This window comes from Oncorhynchus kisutch, linkage group LG13, assembly GCF_002021735.2.
Source record: "Oncorhynchus kisutch isolate 150728-3 linkage group LG13, Okis_V2, whole genome shotgun sequence".
Lineage (NCBI taxonomy): Eukaryota > Metazoa > Chordata > Actinopteri > Salmoniformes > Salmonidae > Oncorhynchus > Oncorhynchus kisutch.
This window is the reverse complement of record NC_034186.2, coordinates 18320598-18340607: the sequence shown is the minus strand read 5'-3', so window position 1 is coordinate 18340607 and position 20010 is coordinate 18320598. Positions and strand designations below refer to the sequence as shown.

Genomic DNA, 20010 nt, shown 5'->3' with positions numbered 1-20010 from the left:
GAACCCCCCCCCCACACACACTGACTGTATACATTATTCTTGTCCCGTGTGATCTGCAGCTGGTGGCCAATGCTGTACTATTCACCAGTGTCAACCTGTCTGGAGTCTTTGTCAGGGTGCTGACTGAGCGTGCTCAAAGGAAGGTCTTCCTGCAGGCTAGGAGCTGCATAGAGGAAAGGCTACGACTAGAGGATGAGAATGAGAAGCAGGTGAGAGAGAGAGACACACACACACACACACACACACACACAGGCACACACACGTGCGTGCAAACACACAAAAGCTGATACATATACACGCATTACCAGTCATAAGTCTGGACACACCTACATTCAAGGATTTTTCTTTATTTTTACAACTTTCTACATTGTAGAATAATAGTGAAGACATCAGGACTATGAAATAACACATATGGAATCATGTAGTAACCATACAAGTGTTTAAAAAATCTAAATATATTTGGGATTCTTCAAAGTAGTCAACCTTTGTCTTGATGACAGTTTTGCACACTCTTGGCATTCTCTCAACCAGCTTCATGAGGAATGCTTTTCCAACAGTCTTGAAGGAGTTCCCACATATGTTGAGCACTTGATGACTGCTTTTCCTTCACTCTGCGGTCCAACATATCCCAAACCATCTCAATTGGGTTGAGGCTAGGTCCTCTGATGCAGCACTCCATCACTCTCCTTGGTCAAAATAGCCCTTACACAGCCTGGAGGTATGTTTTGTGTCATTGTCCTGTTGAAAAAGAAATGATAGTCCCACTAAACACAAACCATATGCTATGGCGTATTGATGCAGAATGCTGTGGTAGCCATGCTGGTTAAGTGTGCCTTGAATTCTAAATAAATCACAGACAGTGTCACTAACAAAGCACCCAATCACCATCACACCTCCACCTCCATGCTTCACAGTGGGAGCCACACATGCAGAGATCATTCGTTCACCTACTCTGCGTCTCACAAAGACACGGCGGTTAGAACCAAAAATTTCAAATCTGGACACATCAGACCAAAGGACAGGTTTCCACTGGTCTAATGTCCATTGCTCATGTTTCTTGGCCCAAGCAAGTCTCTTCTTCTTATTGATGTCCTTTAGTAGTGGTTTCTTTGCAGCAATTCAACCATGAAGGCCAAATTCTCGCAGTTGATGTATCTGTTACTTGAAATCTGTGAAGCATTTATTTGGGCTGCTATTTCTGAGGCTGATAACTCTAATGAATGTATCCTCTGCAGCAGAGGTAACTCTGGGTCTTCCTTTCCTGTGGCGGTCCTCATGAGAGCCGGTTTCATCATAGCGCTTGATGGGTTTTATGACTCCACTAGAAGAAACTTCAAAGGTTCTTGAAATGTTCCGCATTGACTGACCTTTATTTCTTAAAATAATGATGGACTGTTGTTTCTCTTTGCTTATTTGAGCTGGTCTTGCCATAATATGAACTTGGTCTTCTGTATACCACCCCTATCTTGTCACAACACAACTGATTGGCTCAAACGCATTAAGAAGGAAAGAAAACCCACAAATGGACTTTTAACAAGGCACACCTTAATTAAAATGCATTCCAGGTGACTACCTCATGCAGCTGGTTGAGAGAATGCCAAGAGTGTGCAAAGCTGTCATCAAGGCAAAGGGTGGCTACTTTGAAGAATCTCAAATATAAAATATATTTTGATTTGTTTATCACTTTTTTGGTTACTACATTATTCCATATGTGTTATTTCATAGTCTTGATTACTATTATTCTATAATGTATACAATAGTAAAAACATAGATAAACCCTTTAATGAGTACGTGTGTCCAAACTTTTGACTGGTGCTGTATGTGCGTAAGCACGCAGGCATGCATGCATGCATGCACGTACACACCCACACACCACACACACACACACACACACACACACACACACACACACACACACACACACACACACACACACACACACACACACACACACACACACACACACACACACACACACACACACACACTATTTCAACTACACACACAAATATACACACACACACACACTATTTCAACTACACACACAAATATGCACACACACACACACTATTTCAACTACACACACAAATATGCACATACTGTACATACTGACAGTAGAATACATGGACATATTTTCAAGCAGTTATTTTCTTGCATAGGCAACACATCACCCACTTTAAAAATGGTAAAAACAACTACATTTGGGAAAATATTGGACCGAACACCTTTTGGGTTGGGTTTTTGATCAGAGATGGGCAGTATTTCTGTTACATGTATTTGAAATACATGTTTTAATGCATTTACATTTTGATAATTTAACAGATGCTTTTATTCAGAGTGACAGTGCATTCAACTGAGGTAGATAAACAACAACATATAACAGTCATAGCAAGTAAAACGGTTCTGTGATCATTACTGAGAATGTTTTTGCAGTTCGGCCGGCTACTTGCAAATTTATTTAAAAATACAAATGACAAAATAAAACACTTTTCAGAAATAAATAATGTTTCATTTTGATATATTTGTCATTAGACATTTGCAAGTAGCCCGGCTGAACTGCAACAACATTCTCAGTAACGGTTACTTACCATGACTGTGATATGTTTTTGTTTATCTACCTTAGTTGAATGCACTGTCACTCTAGATAAGAGAGTTTGCTAAATTACCTAAATGTACAGTTGGAAGTTTACATACACCTTAGCCAAATACATTTAAACTCTGTTTTTCACAATTCCTGACATTTAATCTGAGAAAAAATTCCCTGTTTTAGGTCAGTTAGTATCACCACTTTATTTTAAGAATGTGAAATGTCAGAATAATAGTAGAGAGAATGATTTATTTCAGCTTTTAATTCTTTCATCACATTCCCAGTGGGTCAGAAGTTTACATACACTCACTTAGTATTTGGTAGCATTGCCTTTAAATTGTTTAACTTGGGTCAAACATTTCGGAGCCTTCCACAAGCTTCACACAATAAGTTGGGTGAATTTTGGCCCATTCCTCCTGACAGAGCTGGTGTAATTGAGTCAGGTTTGTAGCCTCCTTACTCGCACACGCATTTTTCAATTCTGCCCACAAATTTTCTATAGGATTGATGTCATCAAGGCTTTGTGATGGCCACTCCAATACCTTGACATTGCTGTCCTTAAGCTATTTTGCCACAATTTTGGAAGTATGCTTGGGGTCATTGTCCATAAGGAAGACCAATTTGCGATCAAGCTTTAAATTCCCGACTGATGTTTTGAGATGTTGCTTCAATACATCCACGTCATTTTTCCTCATGATGCCATCTATTTTGTGAAGTGCACCAGTCCCTCCTGCAGCAAACACCCCCACAACATGATGCTGCCACCCCCATGCTTCATGGTTGGGATGGTGTTTTTCAGCTTGCGAGCCTCCCCCTTTCTCCTCCAAACATAACAATGGTCATTATGGCCAAACAGTTCTATTTTTGTTTCATCAGACCAGAGGACATTTCTCCAAAAAGTACGATCTTTGTCCCCATGTGCAGTTGCAAACGATAGTCTGGCTTTTTATGGCGGTTTTGGAGCAGTGGCTTTGTCCTTGCTAAGCGGCCTTTCAGGTTATGTCTATATAGGACTCATTTTACTGTGGATATAGATACTTTTGTATCTGTTTCCTCCAGCATCTTCACAAGGTCCTTTGCTGTTGTTCTGGGATTGATTTGCACTTTTCGCACCAAAGTACATTCATCTCTAGGAGACAGAATGCGTCTCCTTCCTGAGCGGTATGACGGCTGCATGGTCCCATGGTGTTTATACTCGCGCACTATTGTTTGAACAGCTGAACGTGGCACCTTCAGGCATTTGGAAATTGCTCCCAAGGATGAACCAGACTTGTGGACTTGTGGAGGTCTTGGCTTTTTTCTTTTGTTTTTCCAATGATGTCAAGCAATGAGGCACTGAGTGTGAAGATAGGCCTTGAAATACATCCACAGGTATACCTCCAATTTACTCAAATGATGTCTGTTAGCCTATCAGAAGCTTCTAAAGCCATGACATCATTTTCTGGAATTGTCCAAGCTGTTTAAAGGCACAGTCAACTTAGTGTATGTAAACTTCTGACCCCCTGGAATTGTGATACAGTGAATTATAAGTGCAATAATCTATCTGTAAACAATTGTTGGAAAAATTACTTGTGTCATGCACAATGTAGATATCCTAACCGACTTGCCAAAACTATAGTTTGTTAACAAGAAATTTGTGGAGTGGTTGAAAAACGAGTTTTAATGACTCCAACCTAAATGTATGTAAACTTCCGATTTCAACTGTATATGTGGAAATGAACAACTGCAAGGCACACTAGGTATTGTCATTGGCCTCATTTCATTTTTACATCTACATTTACATTTAGTTAATTTAGCAGAAGCTCTTATCACACTATGGTGCCATCAGACTTCTGGTACCAACTTAGGGTGAAAGGGGCCACAAAATTGTGAACCGCTATACAGAAATGTTATAGAAAGGTATTTTGTATTTTGAAAATACACATTACAGCTTTCAAAAGTATCTTGTTAGAAAATATATTGGAGAGTAGTAGTAGCCCATTGTAATACAAAATACTTATTTTAACGGAAATACTGCCCATCTGGTCATAGTTCAGTGACCAAACTGCGGGGTCAAAAATAACCCACACGTGTTCTGTCCACGATTTACCCAGCACTGGGTTGGTTTTTAACCCATCATTCTTTAGAGTGCTTGTGTAAATAATGTGTGTTTGAGCTTGATACGTTTCAGAGTGACTTTCTAAAGGTTGCAGGTGCCAATGTAGCTTCTGCAACAATAAGCCCACATGCACACAGTAACTATGACAGCAGCTATATGAGGAAAGAACAATTAGCGTAGCGTACGCATTACATCACACCACACACACACTCCACCCCCTCCTCATACACCTGCACACCACACACACACTCCACCCCCTCCTCATACACCTGCACACCACACACTCCACCCCCTCCTCATACACCTGCACACCACACAAACACACACACACACACACACACTCCACCCCCTCCTCATACACCTGCACACACACATGAACAACATTAGACACCCACCCTTCCTCTCCTCCTCAGTCCAATATACCTACCTATAGAAGTCACTTATCAAATATCTTAGCACCCATACCCCGTTACACACACACACACACACACACACACACACACACACACACACACACACACACACACACACACACACACACACACACACACACACACACACACACACACACACACACACACACACACACACACACACACACACACACCTGTTGTTTGTAGATTAGCTGATGAAATGTTGTGTTGTTTCCCTGTCCTGCAGTAACAGCTCTGATCTCTGACAGGTCATTATTACACAGGCAGATTGCTTTCATGGTCTCCCCACGCCGCCCGCTAAAGGTCACTAGTTTATCTGGGTACCAAAAACGCACACAGCACCCTGATTGGGATCTGGGAACAGCACTTTGTCATGATGTAAACCCCCACTGAACCAGTCTGCCATTTGGATCATAATAACCAAACCAGTCTATTATATTCTTCCTATAACCAATCCAGTCTGCTATTCTGACAGTAATAACCAAAACCTGTTTTCTTTACATTTTATTTCAGCGTGTGTCACGTTCTGACCTTAGTTCCTTTGTTTTGTCTTTTGTTTTAGTATGGTCACGGCATGAGTTGGGTGGGTTGTCTATGTTAGTTTTTCTACGATTTTCTATTTCTGTGGCCTGGTATGGTTCTCAATCAGAGGCAGCTGTCAATCGTTGTCCCTGATTGAGAACCATATTTAGGTAGCCTGTTTTCGATTGTGTTTTGTGTGTGGTTGTTTTTAGTCTTTGTGTCTCTACACCAGACAGAACTGTTCCGGTTGTTTTTAGTCTTTGTGTGTCTACACCAGACAGAACTGTTCCGGTTGTTTTTAGTCTTTGTGTGTCTACACCAGACAGAACTGTTCCGGTTGTTTTCAGTCTTTGTGTGTCTCCACCAGACAGAACTGTTCCGGTTGTTTTCAGTCTTTGTGTGTCTCCACCAGACAGAACTGTTCCGGTTGTTTCTTTGTTGTTTTGTTATTCAGTGTTCAGTTTACTTGATTAAAAAGATGCGTATTGGTCCTCACCTTCTTCCCATGACAGCCGTTACAGAACCACCCACCACCAAAGGACCAAGCAGCGTGGTAACGGGTAGCAGCAGCAGCGAGATCTGGACTATGTTACAACATGGGACGAAATAGAGGTGGTCGGTTGACCCAGGGAGAGTGCCGGAGCCTGCCTGGGATTCTCTGGAACAATGTGAGGAGGGATATCGGCGAATGGAGTTGGCACGGTGATCAAGGAGGTTCGAGAGGCAGCCCCAAATATTTATTGGGGAGGCACACGGGGAGTGTGGTGAAGTCAGGTAGGAGACCTGCGCCAACTCCCCGTGCTTACCGTGGAGAGAGAGGGACCGGGCAGGCACCGTGTTATGCCGTGAGGCGCACGGTGTCCCCGGTGCGTGTGCATAGCCCGGTGCGGTACATTGCAGCGCCTCCTATCGGCCTGGGCTAGAGTGGGCATCGAGCCAGGTGCCATGAAGCTGGCTCAGCGCATCTGGTCTCCAGTGTGTCTCCTCGGGCCAGGGTACATGGCACCAGCCTTACGCATGGTGTCCCCGGTTCGCCAGCACAGCCCAGTGTGGGCTATTCCACCTTGCCGCACTGGCCTGGCTACGGGGAGCATTCAGCCAGGTAGTGTTGGGCAGGCTCGGTGCTCGAGACCTCCAGTGCGCCTCCACGGTCCGGTCTATCCGGTGCCGCCTCCCCGCACCAGGCTGTCTCTCCGTCTCCTCCATACAGGTGTTCCCGCCTGCCCAGAGCTGTCAGAGTCTTCCTCCTGCCCAGAGCTGTCAGAGTCTTCCTCCTGCCCAGAGCTGTCAGAGTCTTCCTCCTGCCCAGAGCTGCCAGAGTCTCCCGTCTGTCCTGAGCTGCCAGAGTCTCCCGTCTGTCCTGAGCTGCCAGAGTCTCCCGTCTGTCCTGAGCTGCCGGAGTCTCCCGTCAGCCAGGTGCTGCCAGAGCCGCCGGTCAGCCAGGAGCTGCCAGAGCCGTCCGTCACGCCGGCGCTGCCGGAATCTCCCTTCACTCCAGAGCTGCCGGAGCCTCCCGTCCGTCCGGTGTTGCCGGAATCTCCCGTCCATTTGGGACCCGTGGCTTGGGTCCTCAGTCCGAGGTTGGCGGCGAGGGTCGCCGTGTTAAAGAGGCCACTGAGGCGGGTGGACTATGGGGGAGTGGGGTCCACGTCCCGCGCCAGAGCCGCCACCACGGACAGACACCCACCCAGACCCTCCCCTATAGGTTTAGGTTTTGCGGCCAGAGTCCGCACCTTTGGGGGGGGGTACTGTCACGTTCTGACCTTAGTTCCTTTGTTTTGTCTTTTGTTTTAGCATGGTCAGGGTGTGAGTTAGTTTTTCTATGATTTTCTATTTCTGTGTTTGGCCTGGTATGGTTCTCAATCAGAGGCAGCTATCAAACGTTGTCCCTGATTGAGAACCATATTTAGGTAGCCTGTTTACGATTGTGTTTTGTGTGTGGTTGTTTTCAGTCTTTGTGTGTCTACACCACACAGAACTGTTCCGGTTGTTGTTAGTCTTTGTGTGTCTACACCAGACAGAACTGTTCCGGTTGTTTTTAGTCTTTGTGTGTCTACACCAGACAGAACTGTTCCGGTTGTTTTTAGTCTTTGTGTGTCTACACCAGACAGAACTGTTCCGGTTGTTTTTAGTCTTTGTGTGTCTACACCAGACAGAACTGTTCCGGTTGTTTTCAGTCTTTGTGTGTCTACACCAGACAGAACTGTTCCGGTTGTTTTCAGTCTTTGTGTGTCTACACCAGACAGAACTGTTCCGGTTGTTTTCAGTCTTTGTGTGTCTCCACCAGACAGAACTGTTCCGGTTGTTTCCAGTCTTTGTGTGTCTCCACCAGACAGAACTGTTCCGGTTGTTTCCAGTCTTTGTGTGTCTCCACCAGACAGAACTGTTCTGGTTGTTTCCAGTCTTTGTGTGTCTCCACCAGACAGAACTGTTCCGGTTGTTTCCAGTCTTTGTGTGTCTCCACCAGACAGAACTGTTCCGGTTGTTTCTTTGTTGTTTTGTTATTCAGTGTTCAGTTTACTTGATTAAAAAGATGAACACGTACCACGCTGTGCATTGGTCCTCACCTTCTTCTCACGACAGCTTTTACAGCGTGGTGTTGTTATTATTTTTAAACTGAGTATTATACATTTTCTAATGAGTTTTGTGATAATATTATGAAAGCATTCCACAAGGATGCTGACCCATGTTGACTCCAATGCTTCCCACAGTTGTGTCAGGTTGGCTGGATGCCCTTTGGGTGGTGGACCATTATTGATACACTAAGGAAACTATTGAGGGTGAAAAACCCAGCAGCATTACAGTTCTTCACACAAACCAGTGCGCCTGGCACCTACTACCATACCCCGTTCAAAGGAACGTAAATCTTTTGTTTTGCCCATTAACTCTCTGAATAGCACAAACACAATACATTTCTCAATTGTCTCAAGGCTTAAAAATCCTTATTTAACCCATCTCCTCCCCTTCATCTACACTGATTGAAGTGGATTTAACAGGTGACATCAATAAGGGATCATAACTTTCACCTGGACTCAACTGGTCAGTCTATGTCATGGAAAGAGCAGGTGTTCCTAATGTTTTGTACACTGAGTGTAATCAGGTTTTTTAACAGTGTCTGCAAATTGAATAGTTGGTTTTATCCACAGCAGCTCAGCGATAATTAGGAAAAGTCATTCATTTAGTGAGCGATTAATGCATCAGGACCGGCGAAGAGGGCGTCACCAGAAATAATGAATGGAGGAAGGGAGAGAGGATGAGTACTAGATTATTCCAGAGGGAGAATAAAACCCCACATGTGCATATGTTATATGCTGTACATCTCAGACTGGTTCCTGGTAGATCGCACTTTCATATTTTCATTTTCATTTTTACAGCAATCCTAATCATTTGTTAATTCATGTGCAGCTTATCTGTGTTGCTACAGCTGCTGCCAAAACAATGTTTTGTATTCTTGGTAGTAGGTGCAGTCATGTAGGGTCAAGGCCTGTGCTCTCATGGCAATAGCCCTATCGGTCCGATTTGTTTGTGTTTGAGCTAATTCCTCTCTTTGTTGGTTCCGATAGTAGAATTGGCTACAGTACATATAGAATGTGACCAGTGCCTGTATGTCACGCCCTGACCTTAGAGATCCCTATTATTCTCTATGTTTGGTTAGGTCAGGGTGTGACTCGGGTGGGAAAGTCTATGTTTTCTATTTCTTTGTTTTTGGCCGAGTGTGATTCCCAATCAGAGACAACAGTAGACAGCTGCCTCTGATTGGGAATCACACTCGGCCATATATAAGTTGTCATTTTCCTTTTGGGTTTTGTGGGATCTTGTTTTCTGTTTAGTGTCTGTGCCTGACAGAAGTGTTCACTTTTGTTTTCGCTTTTGTTATTTTGTTTTAAGTGTTTTTTAAATAAAAGTAGTCATGAACACTTACCACGCTGCGCTTTGGTCTACTATTCCTACCACTAACGAGAGCTGTTACACTGTATTCATAAAGCATCTCGCAGACAGACTGCTGATCTAGGATCAGGTCCCCTTGTCCATTCATTATAATCTAAAAGGCAAAAACAACAAAAACAACAACAAACACTCCTAATCTGAGAAGCTTGGTGAATATGGGCCCATGCAGGTTATTGAGTGGACTGAAATCAAAGTATAAAGAGGAATGTTTTGCGACTGAGAGAGAGAGAAGTAGGTCTCCGACTCTGTTGCTCCTTACCCTTAATAAGACCAGCGGTGGTGGTAGTGTTGAGCTCATGGTGGTTGTTAAGGTCAGGACTGGCATCAAGACCAGGGAGGAACTGGAGCATGCTGATATTAATGTCATACCAGGCTAGGGCAGGGCATCTCTAACACCACACTCTGAAGCTACAGGGATGGACGCTACACTACTGAATGAGGGAGAATCAAGAATGGGCGTGTTGTTCTCAATAGTTCTTATATATTTGCAGAGTATATGTATGTTATGCCTTATACATACATATTATACAGTGAATTCGGAAAGTATTCAGACCCTTTTATCTTTTCTGCATTTTGTTGCGTTACAGACTTATTCTAAAATTGATTAAAAAAAAGAAACCCCTCATTTTTTTGCAAATGTGTTACAAATACAACACTGAAATATCACATTTACATAATGTGATATTTCATAATTCTCCCCAGTCTGAGGTTTTGAGCGCTCCGGAGCAGGTTTTCATCAAGGATCTCTCTGTACTTTTCTCCAGTCCCTGCCACTGTCTTCCAGTCCCTGCCACTGAAAAACATCCCCACAGTATGATGATGCCACCACCATGCTTTATGGTAGGGATGGAGCTAGGGTTCCTCCAGACATGACACTTGGCAGTCAGGCCAAAGCATTCAATCTTGGTTTTATCAGACCAGAGAACATTTAGGTGCCTTTTAGCAAACTCCAAGCAGGCTGTCATGTGCCTTTTGCTGAGGAGTGGCTGCCATCTGGCCACTCTATCACAAATGCCTGATTGGTGGAGTGCTGCAGAGATGGTTGTCCTTCTGGAGCTCTGTCAGAGTGACCATTGGGTTCTTGGTCACCTCCCTGACCAAGGCCCTTTTCCCCTGATTGCCCAGTTTGGCCGGGCTACCAGCTCTAGGAAGAGTCTTGGTTGTTCCAAACTTCTTCTATTTAAGAATGATGGAAGCCACTGTTCTTGGGGTCTTTCAATGCTGCAGACATTTTTTGGTACCCTTCCCCTGATCTGTGCCTCGACACAATCCTGTCTCGGTACGCTACAGACAATTCCTTCAGCCTCATGGCTTGGTCTTTGCTCTGACATGCACTGTCAACTGTGGGATCTTATATAGACAGGTGTGAGCCTTTCCAAATCATGTCCAATCAATTGAATTTACCACAAGTGGACTCCAATCAAGTAGTAGAAACATCAAGTATGATCAATGGAATCATGATGCAGCTTAAGCTCAATTTCGAGTCTCAAAGCAAAGGGTCTGAATACTTATGTAAATCAGTTTTTTTTCTTTCTCTAAAATCCTGTTTTCGCTTTGTTATTATGTGTTATTGCGTGTAGATGGATGAGGAACTAAATTAATTTAATCAATTTTAGAATAAGTCTGTAACGTGACAATATGTGGAAATGTCAAGGGGTCTGAATACTTTCTGAATGCACTTTTTGTACACAAGTAACTACCAAAATAATGGAAACATTAAATGAGGGATGCAAGCATATTGAAAGCAGGTCCTTCCACACAGTTTTGGTTCCTGAGTTAATTAAGCAATTAACGTCCCATCATGCTTAGGGTCATGTATTAAAATGCTGGTCAGGCCATTTTCTGGCTATTATTTTGGTTACCATGGTATGCCCCCAAAGGATGACAATGCCCCCATCTACAGGTCACAAGTGGTCACTGAATGGTTTGATTAGCATGAGAATGATGTAAATCATATGCCATGGCCGTCTCAGTCACCAGATCTCAACCCAGTTGAACACGTAAGGAGATTCTGGAGCGGCGCCTGAGACAGCGTTTTCCACCACCATCAACAAAACACCTAATGATGGAATTTCTCATGGAAGAATGGTATCGCATCCCTCCAATAGAGTTCCAGACACTTGTAGAATCTATGTCAAGGTGCATTGAAGCTGTTCTGGCTCGTGGTGCCCAACACCCTATTCAGACATTTTATGTTGGTGTTTCCTTTATTTTGGCAGTTACCTGTATGTATGTCTATTGTAGGCTACTGTAATGCTGTGTCCGACATGGGCGGATGAAGTGCACTATATTATGAAATACGCTGTAATTTGGGAGGCATACTATTAATAATGAGCGAGTTCGTTTTTTTACTTTTACATAATATGACCTCATAATTTACCTCCGCCCACTCTGTCTTTCGGCTTCTCCCACTCATGCTTTAGGAGCGCCTCCTGATGAGCCTGTTGCCCAGGAACGTTGCCATGGAGATGAAGGAGGACTTCCTGAAGCCGCCCGAGAGGATCTTTCATAAGATCTACATCCAGCGTCATGACAACGTCAGGTACGTACGTGAGTGACGCTATGGCAACAACAAACGGGTGGCAGGAGGTTTGATGGTCGTCTTGTTCTTGATCCACCATGTCATCATGTCTTCCTCAAATGACATCAGGATAAAAAAAGAGTGGTTTGGCTAAGTGAGAGGTAATGAATTTCAGATCAGGGGGTACTAGAGTCTGGCAGGGCTCACAGTCACCTGGTCAGATCAGGGGGTACTAGAGACTGGCAGGGCTCACAGTCACCTGGTCAGACCAGGGGGTACTAGAGACTGGCAGGGCTCACAGTCACCTGGTCAGATCAGGGGGTACTAGAGACTGGCAGGGCTCACAGTCACCTGGTCAGATCAGGGGGTACTAGAGACTGGCAGGGCTCACAGTCACCTGGTCAGATCAGGGGGTACTAGAGACTGGCAGGGTTCACAGTCACCTGGGCAGATCAGGGGGTACTAGAGACTGGCAGGGTTCACAGTCACCTGGGCAGATCAGGAGGTACTAGAGACTGGCAGGGCTCACAGTCACCTGGTCAGATCAGGGGGTACTAGAGACTGGCAGGGCTCACAGTCACCTGGTCAGATCAGGGGGTACTAGAGACTGGCAGGGCTCACAGTAACCTGGTCAGATCAGGGGGTACTAGAGACTGACAGGGCTCACAGTCACCTGGTCAGATCAGGGGGTGCTAGAGACTGGCAGGGCTCACAGTCTCCTGGTCAGATCAGGGGGTACTAGAGACTGGCAGGGCTCACAGTCACCTGGTCAGATCAGGGGGTACTAGAGACTGGCAGGGCTCACAGTCACCTGGTCAGATCAGGGGTTACTAGAGACTGGCAGGGCTCACAGTCTCCTGGTCACATTGAATAAGAATGTCCAGAAATCATCACTCCAATGTGTGTTTCAGAGGCTGATGTGGAGCCAGAGCAGTGGTGGCTGGTGGGGGGAGATATCCCAGGATGGGCTAATTGTAATGGCTGAAATGGAATAAATGGAAAAGTGATCAAACATGATTTCCATGATTTAGTTTGATACTGTTTCATTCATCTCCTCCCACCAGACACCACTGAGCCAGGGTGACAGTTGAACTAATGATTACACATTAACTAGGCAGCAAAGAGACAGCTTTATGTATCAGTGATGATGGGAGTAGGAGTGGACTGCAGTCAGCAGCACTCCAATCAAGGGCTCTCTCCTCTCCTCTCCTCTCCTCTCCTCTCCTCTCCTCTCCTCTCCTCTCCTCTCCTCTCCTCTCCTCTCCTCTCCTCTCCTCTCCTCTCCTCTCCTCTCCTCTCCTCTCCTCTCCTCTCCTCTCCTCTCCTCTCCTCTCTTCTCTCTTCTCTCTTCTCTCTTCTCTCTTCTCTCTTCTCTCTTCTCTCTTCTCAGCACCACAGCCTTCCAACCAGCTAGGGTACAGCTACAGCTCCCAGGGTCTGTCTGTGTGTTTCTGTGTGTGTGTGTGCGTACCTGCATGTTGCTGTGGAGAGGCAGTGTTCATAAGCACACATGCACACAGACACACACATACGGACACACATTGACACCCTCATCGCCCCCCTCCTCCAACCCTCCTCGCTCCCCTTCTCCAACCCTCATCGCCCCCCTTCCTCCAACCCTCATCGCCCCCATCCTTCAACCCTCATCGCACCCCTCCTCAAACCCTCATCGCCCCCCCCTCCTCCAACCCTCCTCGCCCCCCTTCTCCAACCCTCATCGCCCACCTCTTCCAACCCTCACCCCCTCCTCCAACACTCATCGCCCCCCTTTTCCAACCCTCCTCGCCCCCATTCTCCAACCCTCTTCGCCCACCTCCTCCAACCCTCATCCCCCTCCTCCATGCGCACAGACACACGCAAACGGACACACATTGACACCATCATCGCCCCCGTCCTCCAACCCTCCTCGCCCAACTCCTCCAACCCTCATCGCCCAACTCCTCAAACCCTCATCACCCCCCGTCCTCCAACCCTCCTCGCCCCCCCTCCATCCCTCCTCACCCCCCTCCTCCAACCCTCATTGCCCCCCTCCTCCAACCCTCCTCGCCCCCCTCCTCCAACCCTCACCTCTCACCCCCCTCCTCCAACCCTCATCACCCCCCATCCAACCCTCACCTCCCCCCCTCCAACCCTCATCGCCCCCTCCTCCAACCATCGCGCCCCCTCCTCATCCCCGCTCCAACCCTCCGCATCCCCCTCCTCATCCCCCTCCAACCCTCCGCACCCCCCTCCTCATTCCCCCTTCAACCCTCTGTGCCCCCCCCCCCCCCCCCCCCCCCCCCCACACACACAGCCAACACCAGACACCAGAGCCCTGTTCAGATGGAAATGACAGAAGTGAGGTTGTGAATATAGAGTCTTGATTCCAGCTTTGCATATATCAAGTTCTCTCTTCTGTCTCCATGTCAAGCCAAGCTGCAAACAGTGAGTTTCATGCTACTGAGGCTGTGTCTCAAATCACACCCTATTCCTTATATAGTGCACTACTTTTGACCAGGGCCCAAAGGCAGACAGTCACAGTGCAGGGGAGGGACTCTAAAAAAGTCACACACGCTCTCACATTATGGCTTCCTGAAGTTACACTCTCTCACATTATGGCTTACTGAAGTTACACTCTCTCACATTATGGCTTACTGAAGTTACACTCTCTCACATTATGGCTTACTGAAGTTACACTCTCTCACATTATGGCTTACTGAAGTTTCACTCTCTGACATTATGGCTTACTGAAGTTACACTCTCTCATATTATGGCTTACTGAAGTTACACTCTCTCACATTATGGCTTACTGAAGTTACACTCTCACATTATGGCTTACTGAAGTTACACTCTCTCACATTATGGCTTCTTGAAGTTACACTCTCTCACATTATGGCTTACTGTAGAAGTTACACTCTCTCACATTATGGCTTACTGTAGAAGTTACACTCTCTCATATTATGGCATCCTGAAGTTACACTCTCACATTATGGCTTACTGAATTACCTCCTCTCACATTATGACTTACTGAATAAGTTGTACTCTCACATTATGACTTACTGAAGAAGTTGCACTCTCTCACATTATGGCTTACTGAAGAAGTTACACTCTCATATTATGGCTTACTGAAGAAGTTACACTCTCACATCATGGCTTCCTGAAGTTTCACTCTCTCACATTATGGCTTCCTGAAGTTACACTCTCTCACATTATGGCTTACTGAAGAAGTTGCACTCTCTCACATTATGGCTTACTGAAGTTACACTCTCTCACATAATGGCTTACTGAAGTTACACTCTCTCACATTATGGCTTCCTGAAGTTACACTCTCTCACATTATGGCTTACTGAAGAAGTTACACTCACTCACATTATGGCTTCCTGAATAAGTTGTACTCTCTCACATTATGACTTACTGAAGAAGTTGCACTCTCTCACATTATGGCTTACTGAAGAAGTTACACTCTCACATTATGGCTTCTGGAAGTTACACCCTCTCACATTATGGCTTACTGAAGAAGATACACTCACTCACATTATGGCTTACTGAAGAAGTTACACTCTCTCACATTATGGCTTTCTGAAGTTACACTCTCTCACATTATGGCTTACTGAAGTTACACTCTCTCACATTATGGCTTACTGAAGAAGTTACACTCTCTCACATTATTGCTTCCTGAAGTTACACTCTCTCACATTATGACTTACTGTAGAAGTTGCACTCTCACATTATGACTTACTGTAGAAGTTACACTCTCACATCATGGCTTCCTGAAGTTTCACTCTCACATTATGGCTTACTGAAGAAGTTGTACTCTCTCACATTATGGCTTACTGAAGAAGTTGCACTCTCTCACATTATGACTTACTGAAGAAGTTGCAATCTCACATTATGACTTACTGTAGAAGTTACACTCTCACATCATGGCTTCCTGAAGTTTCACTCTCTCACATTATGGCTTACTGAAGAAGTTGTACTCTCTCACATTATGGCTTACTGAAGAAGTTGTACTCTCTCACATTATGACTTACTGAATAAGTTGTACTCTCACATTATGACTTACTGAAGAAGTTGCACTCTCTCACAATATGGCTTACTGAAGAAGTTACACTCTCACATCATGGCTTCCTGAAGTTTCACTCTCTCACATTATGGCTTCCTGAAGTTACACTCTCTCACATTATGGCTTCCTGAAGTTACACTCTCTCACATTATGGCTTACTGAAGAAGTTGCACTCTCTCACATTAAGGCATACTGAAGTTACACTCTCTCACATTATGGCTTCCTGAAGTTACACTCTCTCACATTAAGGCATCCTGAAGTTACACTCTCTCACATTATGGCTTACTGAAGTTACACTCTGTCACATTATGACTGACTGAAGAAGTTACACTCTCACATTATGGCTTCCTGAAGTTACACGCTCTCACATTATGGCTTACTGAATTTACACTCTCTCACAATATGGCTTCCTGAAGTTACACTCTCTCACATTATGACTTACTGAAGAAGTTACACTCTCACATCATGGCTTCCTGAAGTTTCACTCTCTCACATTATGGCTTACTGAAGAAGTTGTACTCTCTCACATTATAGCTTCCTGAAGAAGTTGCACTCTCTCACATTATGGCTTCCTGAAGTTACACTCTCTCACATTATAGCGTCCTGAAGAAGTTGTACTCTCTCACATGATGGCTTCCTGAAGTTACACTCTCTCACATTATGGCTTACTGAAGAAGTTACACTCACTCACATGATGGCTTCCTGAAGTTAAACTCTCACATTATGGCTTCCTGAAGTTACACTCTCTCACATGATGGCTTACTGAAGTTAAACTCTCTCACATTATGGCTTCTTAAGTTACACTCTCTCACATTATGGCTTACTGAAGAAGTTACACTCTCTCACATTATGGCTTACTGAAGAAGTTGCACTCTCTCACATTATGACTTACTGAAGAAGTTGCACTCTCTCACATTATGGCTTACTGAAGAAGTTACACTCTCACATTATGGCTTCTGGAAGTTACACCCTCTCACATTATGGCTTACTGAAGAAGTTACACTCACTCACATTATGGCTTACTGAAGAAGTTACACTCTCTCACATTATGGCTTACTGAAGTTACACTCTCTCACATTATGGCTTACTGAAGAAGTTACACTCTCACATTATGGCTTACTGAAGAAGTTGCACTCTCTCACATTATGACTTACTGAAGAAGTTGCACTCTCACATTATGACTTACTGTAGAAGTTGCACTCTCACATCATGGCTTCCTGAAGAAGTTACACTCACTCACATTATGGCTTACTGAAGAAGTGACACTCTCTCACATTATGGCTTACTGAAGAAGTTGTACTCTCTCACATTATGGCTTACTGAAGAAGTTGTACTCTCACATTATGACTTACTGAAGAAGTTGCACTCTCTCACATTATGGCTTACTGAAGAAGTTACACTCTCTCACATTATGGCTTCCTGAAGTTACACTCTCTCACATTATGGCTTACTGAAGTTACTCTCTCACATTATGGCTTACTGAAGTTACACTCTCTCACATTAAGGCATCCTGAAGTTACACTCTCTCACATTATGGCTTACTGAAGTTACACTCTGTCACATTATGACTGACTGAAGAAGTTACACTCTCACATTATGGCTTCCTGAAGTTACACTCTCTCACATTATGGCTTACTGAAGAAGTTACACTCACTCACATTATGGCTTCCTGAAGTTACACTCTCTCACATTATGGCTTACTGAAGAAGTTACACTCACTCACATTATGGCTTCCTGAAGAAGTTACACTCTCTCACATTATGGCTTACTGAAGAAGTTGTACTCTCTCACATTATGGCTTACTGAAGAAGTTGTACTCTCACATTATGACTGACTGAAGAAGTTACACTCTCACATTATGGCTTACTGAAGAAGTTACACTCACTCACATTATGGCTTCCTGAAGTTAAACTCTCACATCATGGCTTCCTGAAGTTTCACTCTCTCACATTATGGCTTCCTGAAGTTACACTCTCTCACATTATGGCTTACTGAAGAAGTTGCACTCTCTCACATTATGGCTTCCTGAAGTTACAGTCTCTCACATTATGGCTTACTGAAGTTACTCTCTCACATTATGGCTTACTGAAGTTACACTCTCTCACATTAAGGCATCCTGAAGTTACACTCTCTCACATTATGGCTTACTGAAGTTACACTCTCTCACATTATGGCTTACTGAAGAAGTTACACTCACTCACATTATGGCTTCCTGAAGTTAAACTCTCACATCATGGCTTCCTGAAGTTTCACTCTCTCACATTATGGCTTCCTGAAGTTACACTCTCTCACATTATGGCTTACTGAAGAAGTTGCACTCTCTCACATTATGGCTTCCTGAAGTTACAGTCTCTCACATTATGGCTTACTGAAGTTACTCTCTCACATTATGGCTTACTGAAGTTACACTCTCTCACATTAAGGCATCCTGAAGTTACACTCTCTCACATTATGGCTTACTGAAGTTACACTCTGTCACATTATGACTGACTGAAGAAGTTACACTCTCACATTATGGCTTCCTGAAGTTACACTCTCTCACATTATGGCTTAATGAAGAAGTTACACTCACTCACATTATGGCTTCCTGAAGTTACACTCTCTCACATTATGGCTTACTGAAGAAGTTACACTCTCACATCATGGCTTCCTGAAGTTTCACTCTCTCACATTATGGCTTCCTGAAGTTAAACTCTCACATTATGGCTTCCTGAAGTTAAACTCTCACGTTATGGCTTCCTGAAGTTACACTCTCTCACATTATGGCTTCCTGAAGTTACACTCTCTCACATTATGGCTTACTGAAGAAGTTACACTCACTCACATTATGGCTTCCTGAAGTTAAACTCTCACATTATGGCTTACTGAAGTTACACACTCTCACATTATGGCTTACTGAAGAAGTTACACTGTCTCACATTATGGCTTCCTGAAGTTACACTCTCTCACATTATGGCTTACTGAAGAAGTTACACTCTCTCACATTATGGCTTCCTGAAGTTAAACTCTCACATTATGGCTTCCTGAAGTTAAACTCTCACGTTATGGCTTCCTGAAGTTACACTCTCTCACATTATGGCTTCTTAAGTTACACTCTCTCACATTATGGCTTACTAAAGAAGTTGCACTCTCTCACATTATGACTTACTGAATAAGTTGTACTCTCTCACATTATGACTTACTGAAGAAGTTGCTCTCTCTCACATTATGGCTTACTGAAGAAGTTACACTCTCACATTATGGCTTCTGGAAGTTACACCCTCTCACATTATGGCTTCCTGAAGTTAAACTCTCACATTATGGCTTCCTGAAGTTAAACTCTCACGTTATGGCTTCCTGAAGTTACACTCTCTCACATTATGGCTTCCTGAAGTTACACTCTCTCACATTATGGCTTACTGAAGAAGTTACACTCACTCACATTATGGCTTCCTGAAGTTACACTCTCTCACATTATGGCTTACTGAAGAAGTTACACTCACTCACATTATGGCTTCCTGAAGTTAAACTCTCACATTATGGCTTCCTGAAGTTAAACTCTCACATTATGGCTTCCTGAAGTTACACTCTCTCACATTATGGCTTACTGAAGAAGTTACACTCTCTCACATTATGGCTTCCTGAAGTTAAACTCTCACATTATGGCTTCCTGAAGTTAAACTCTCACGTTATGGCTTCCTGAAGTTACACTCTCTCACATTATGGCTTCTTAAGTTACACTCTCTCACATTATGGCTTACTGAAGAAGTTACACTCTCTCACATTATGGCTTACTAAAGAAGTTGCACTCTCTCACATTATGACTTACTGAATAAGTTGTACTCTCTCACATTATGACTTACTGAAGAAGTTGCACTC

The 20010-nt window shown here is 44.2% G+C and overlaps 1 protein-coding gene across 1 annotated transcript in view; it reads left to right on the top strand.

Moving 5' to 3' along the window:
- The window catches only part of adcy1a (adenylate cyclase 1a), a 306215-nt gene that overhangs the window by 2272 nt on the left and 283933 nt on the right, over positions 1 to 20010 (top strand). Inside the window, exons 2-3 of the mRNA XM_031785710.1 lie at positions 60 to 209; positions 12013 to 12131. Of these exons, the coding sequence (XP_031641570.1) occupies positions 60 to 209; positions 12013 to 12131 (269 nt within the window). The remainder of the gene's footprint in view (positions 1 to 59; positions 210 to 12012; positions 12132 to 20010) is intronic.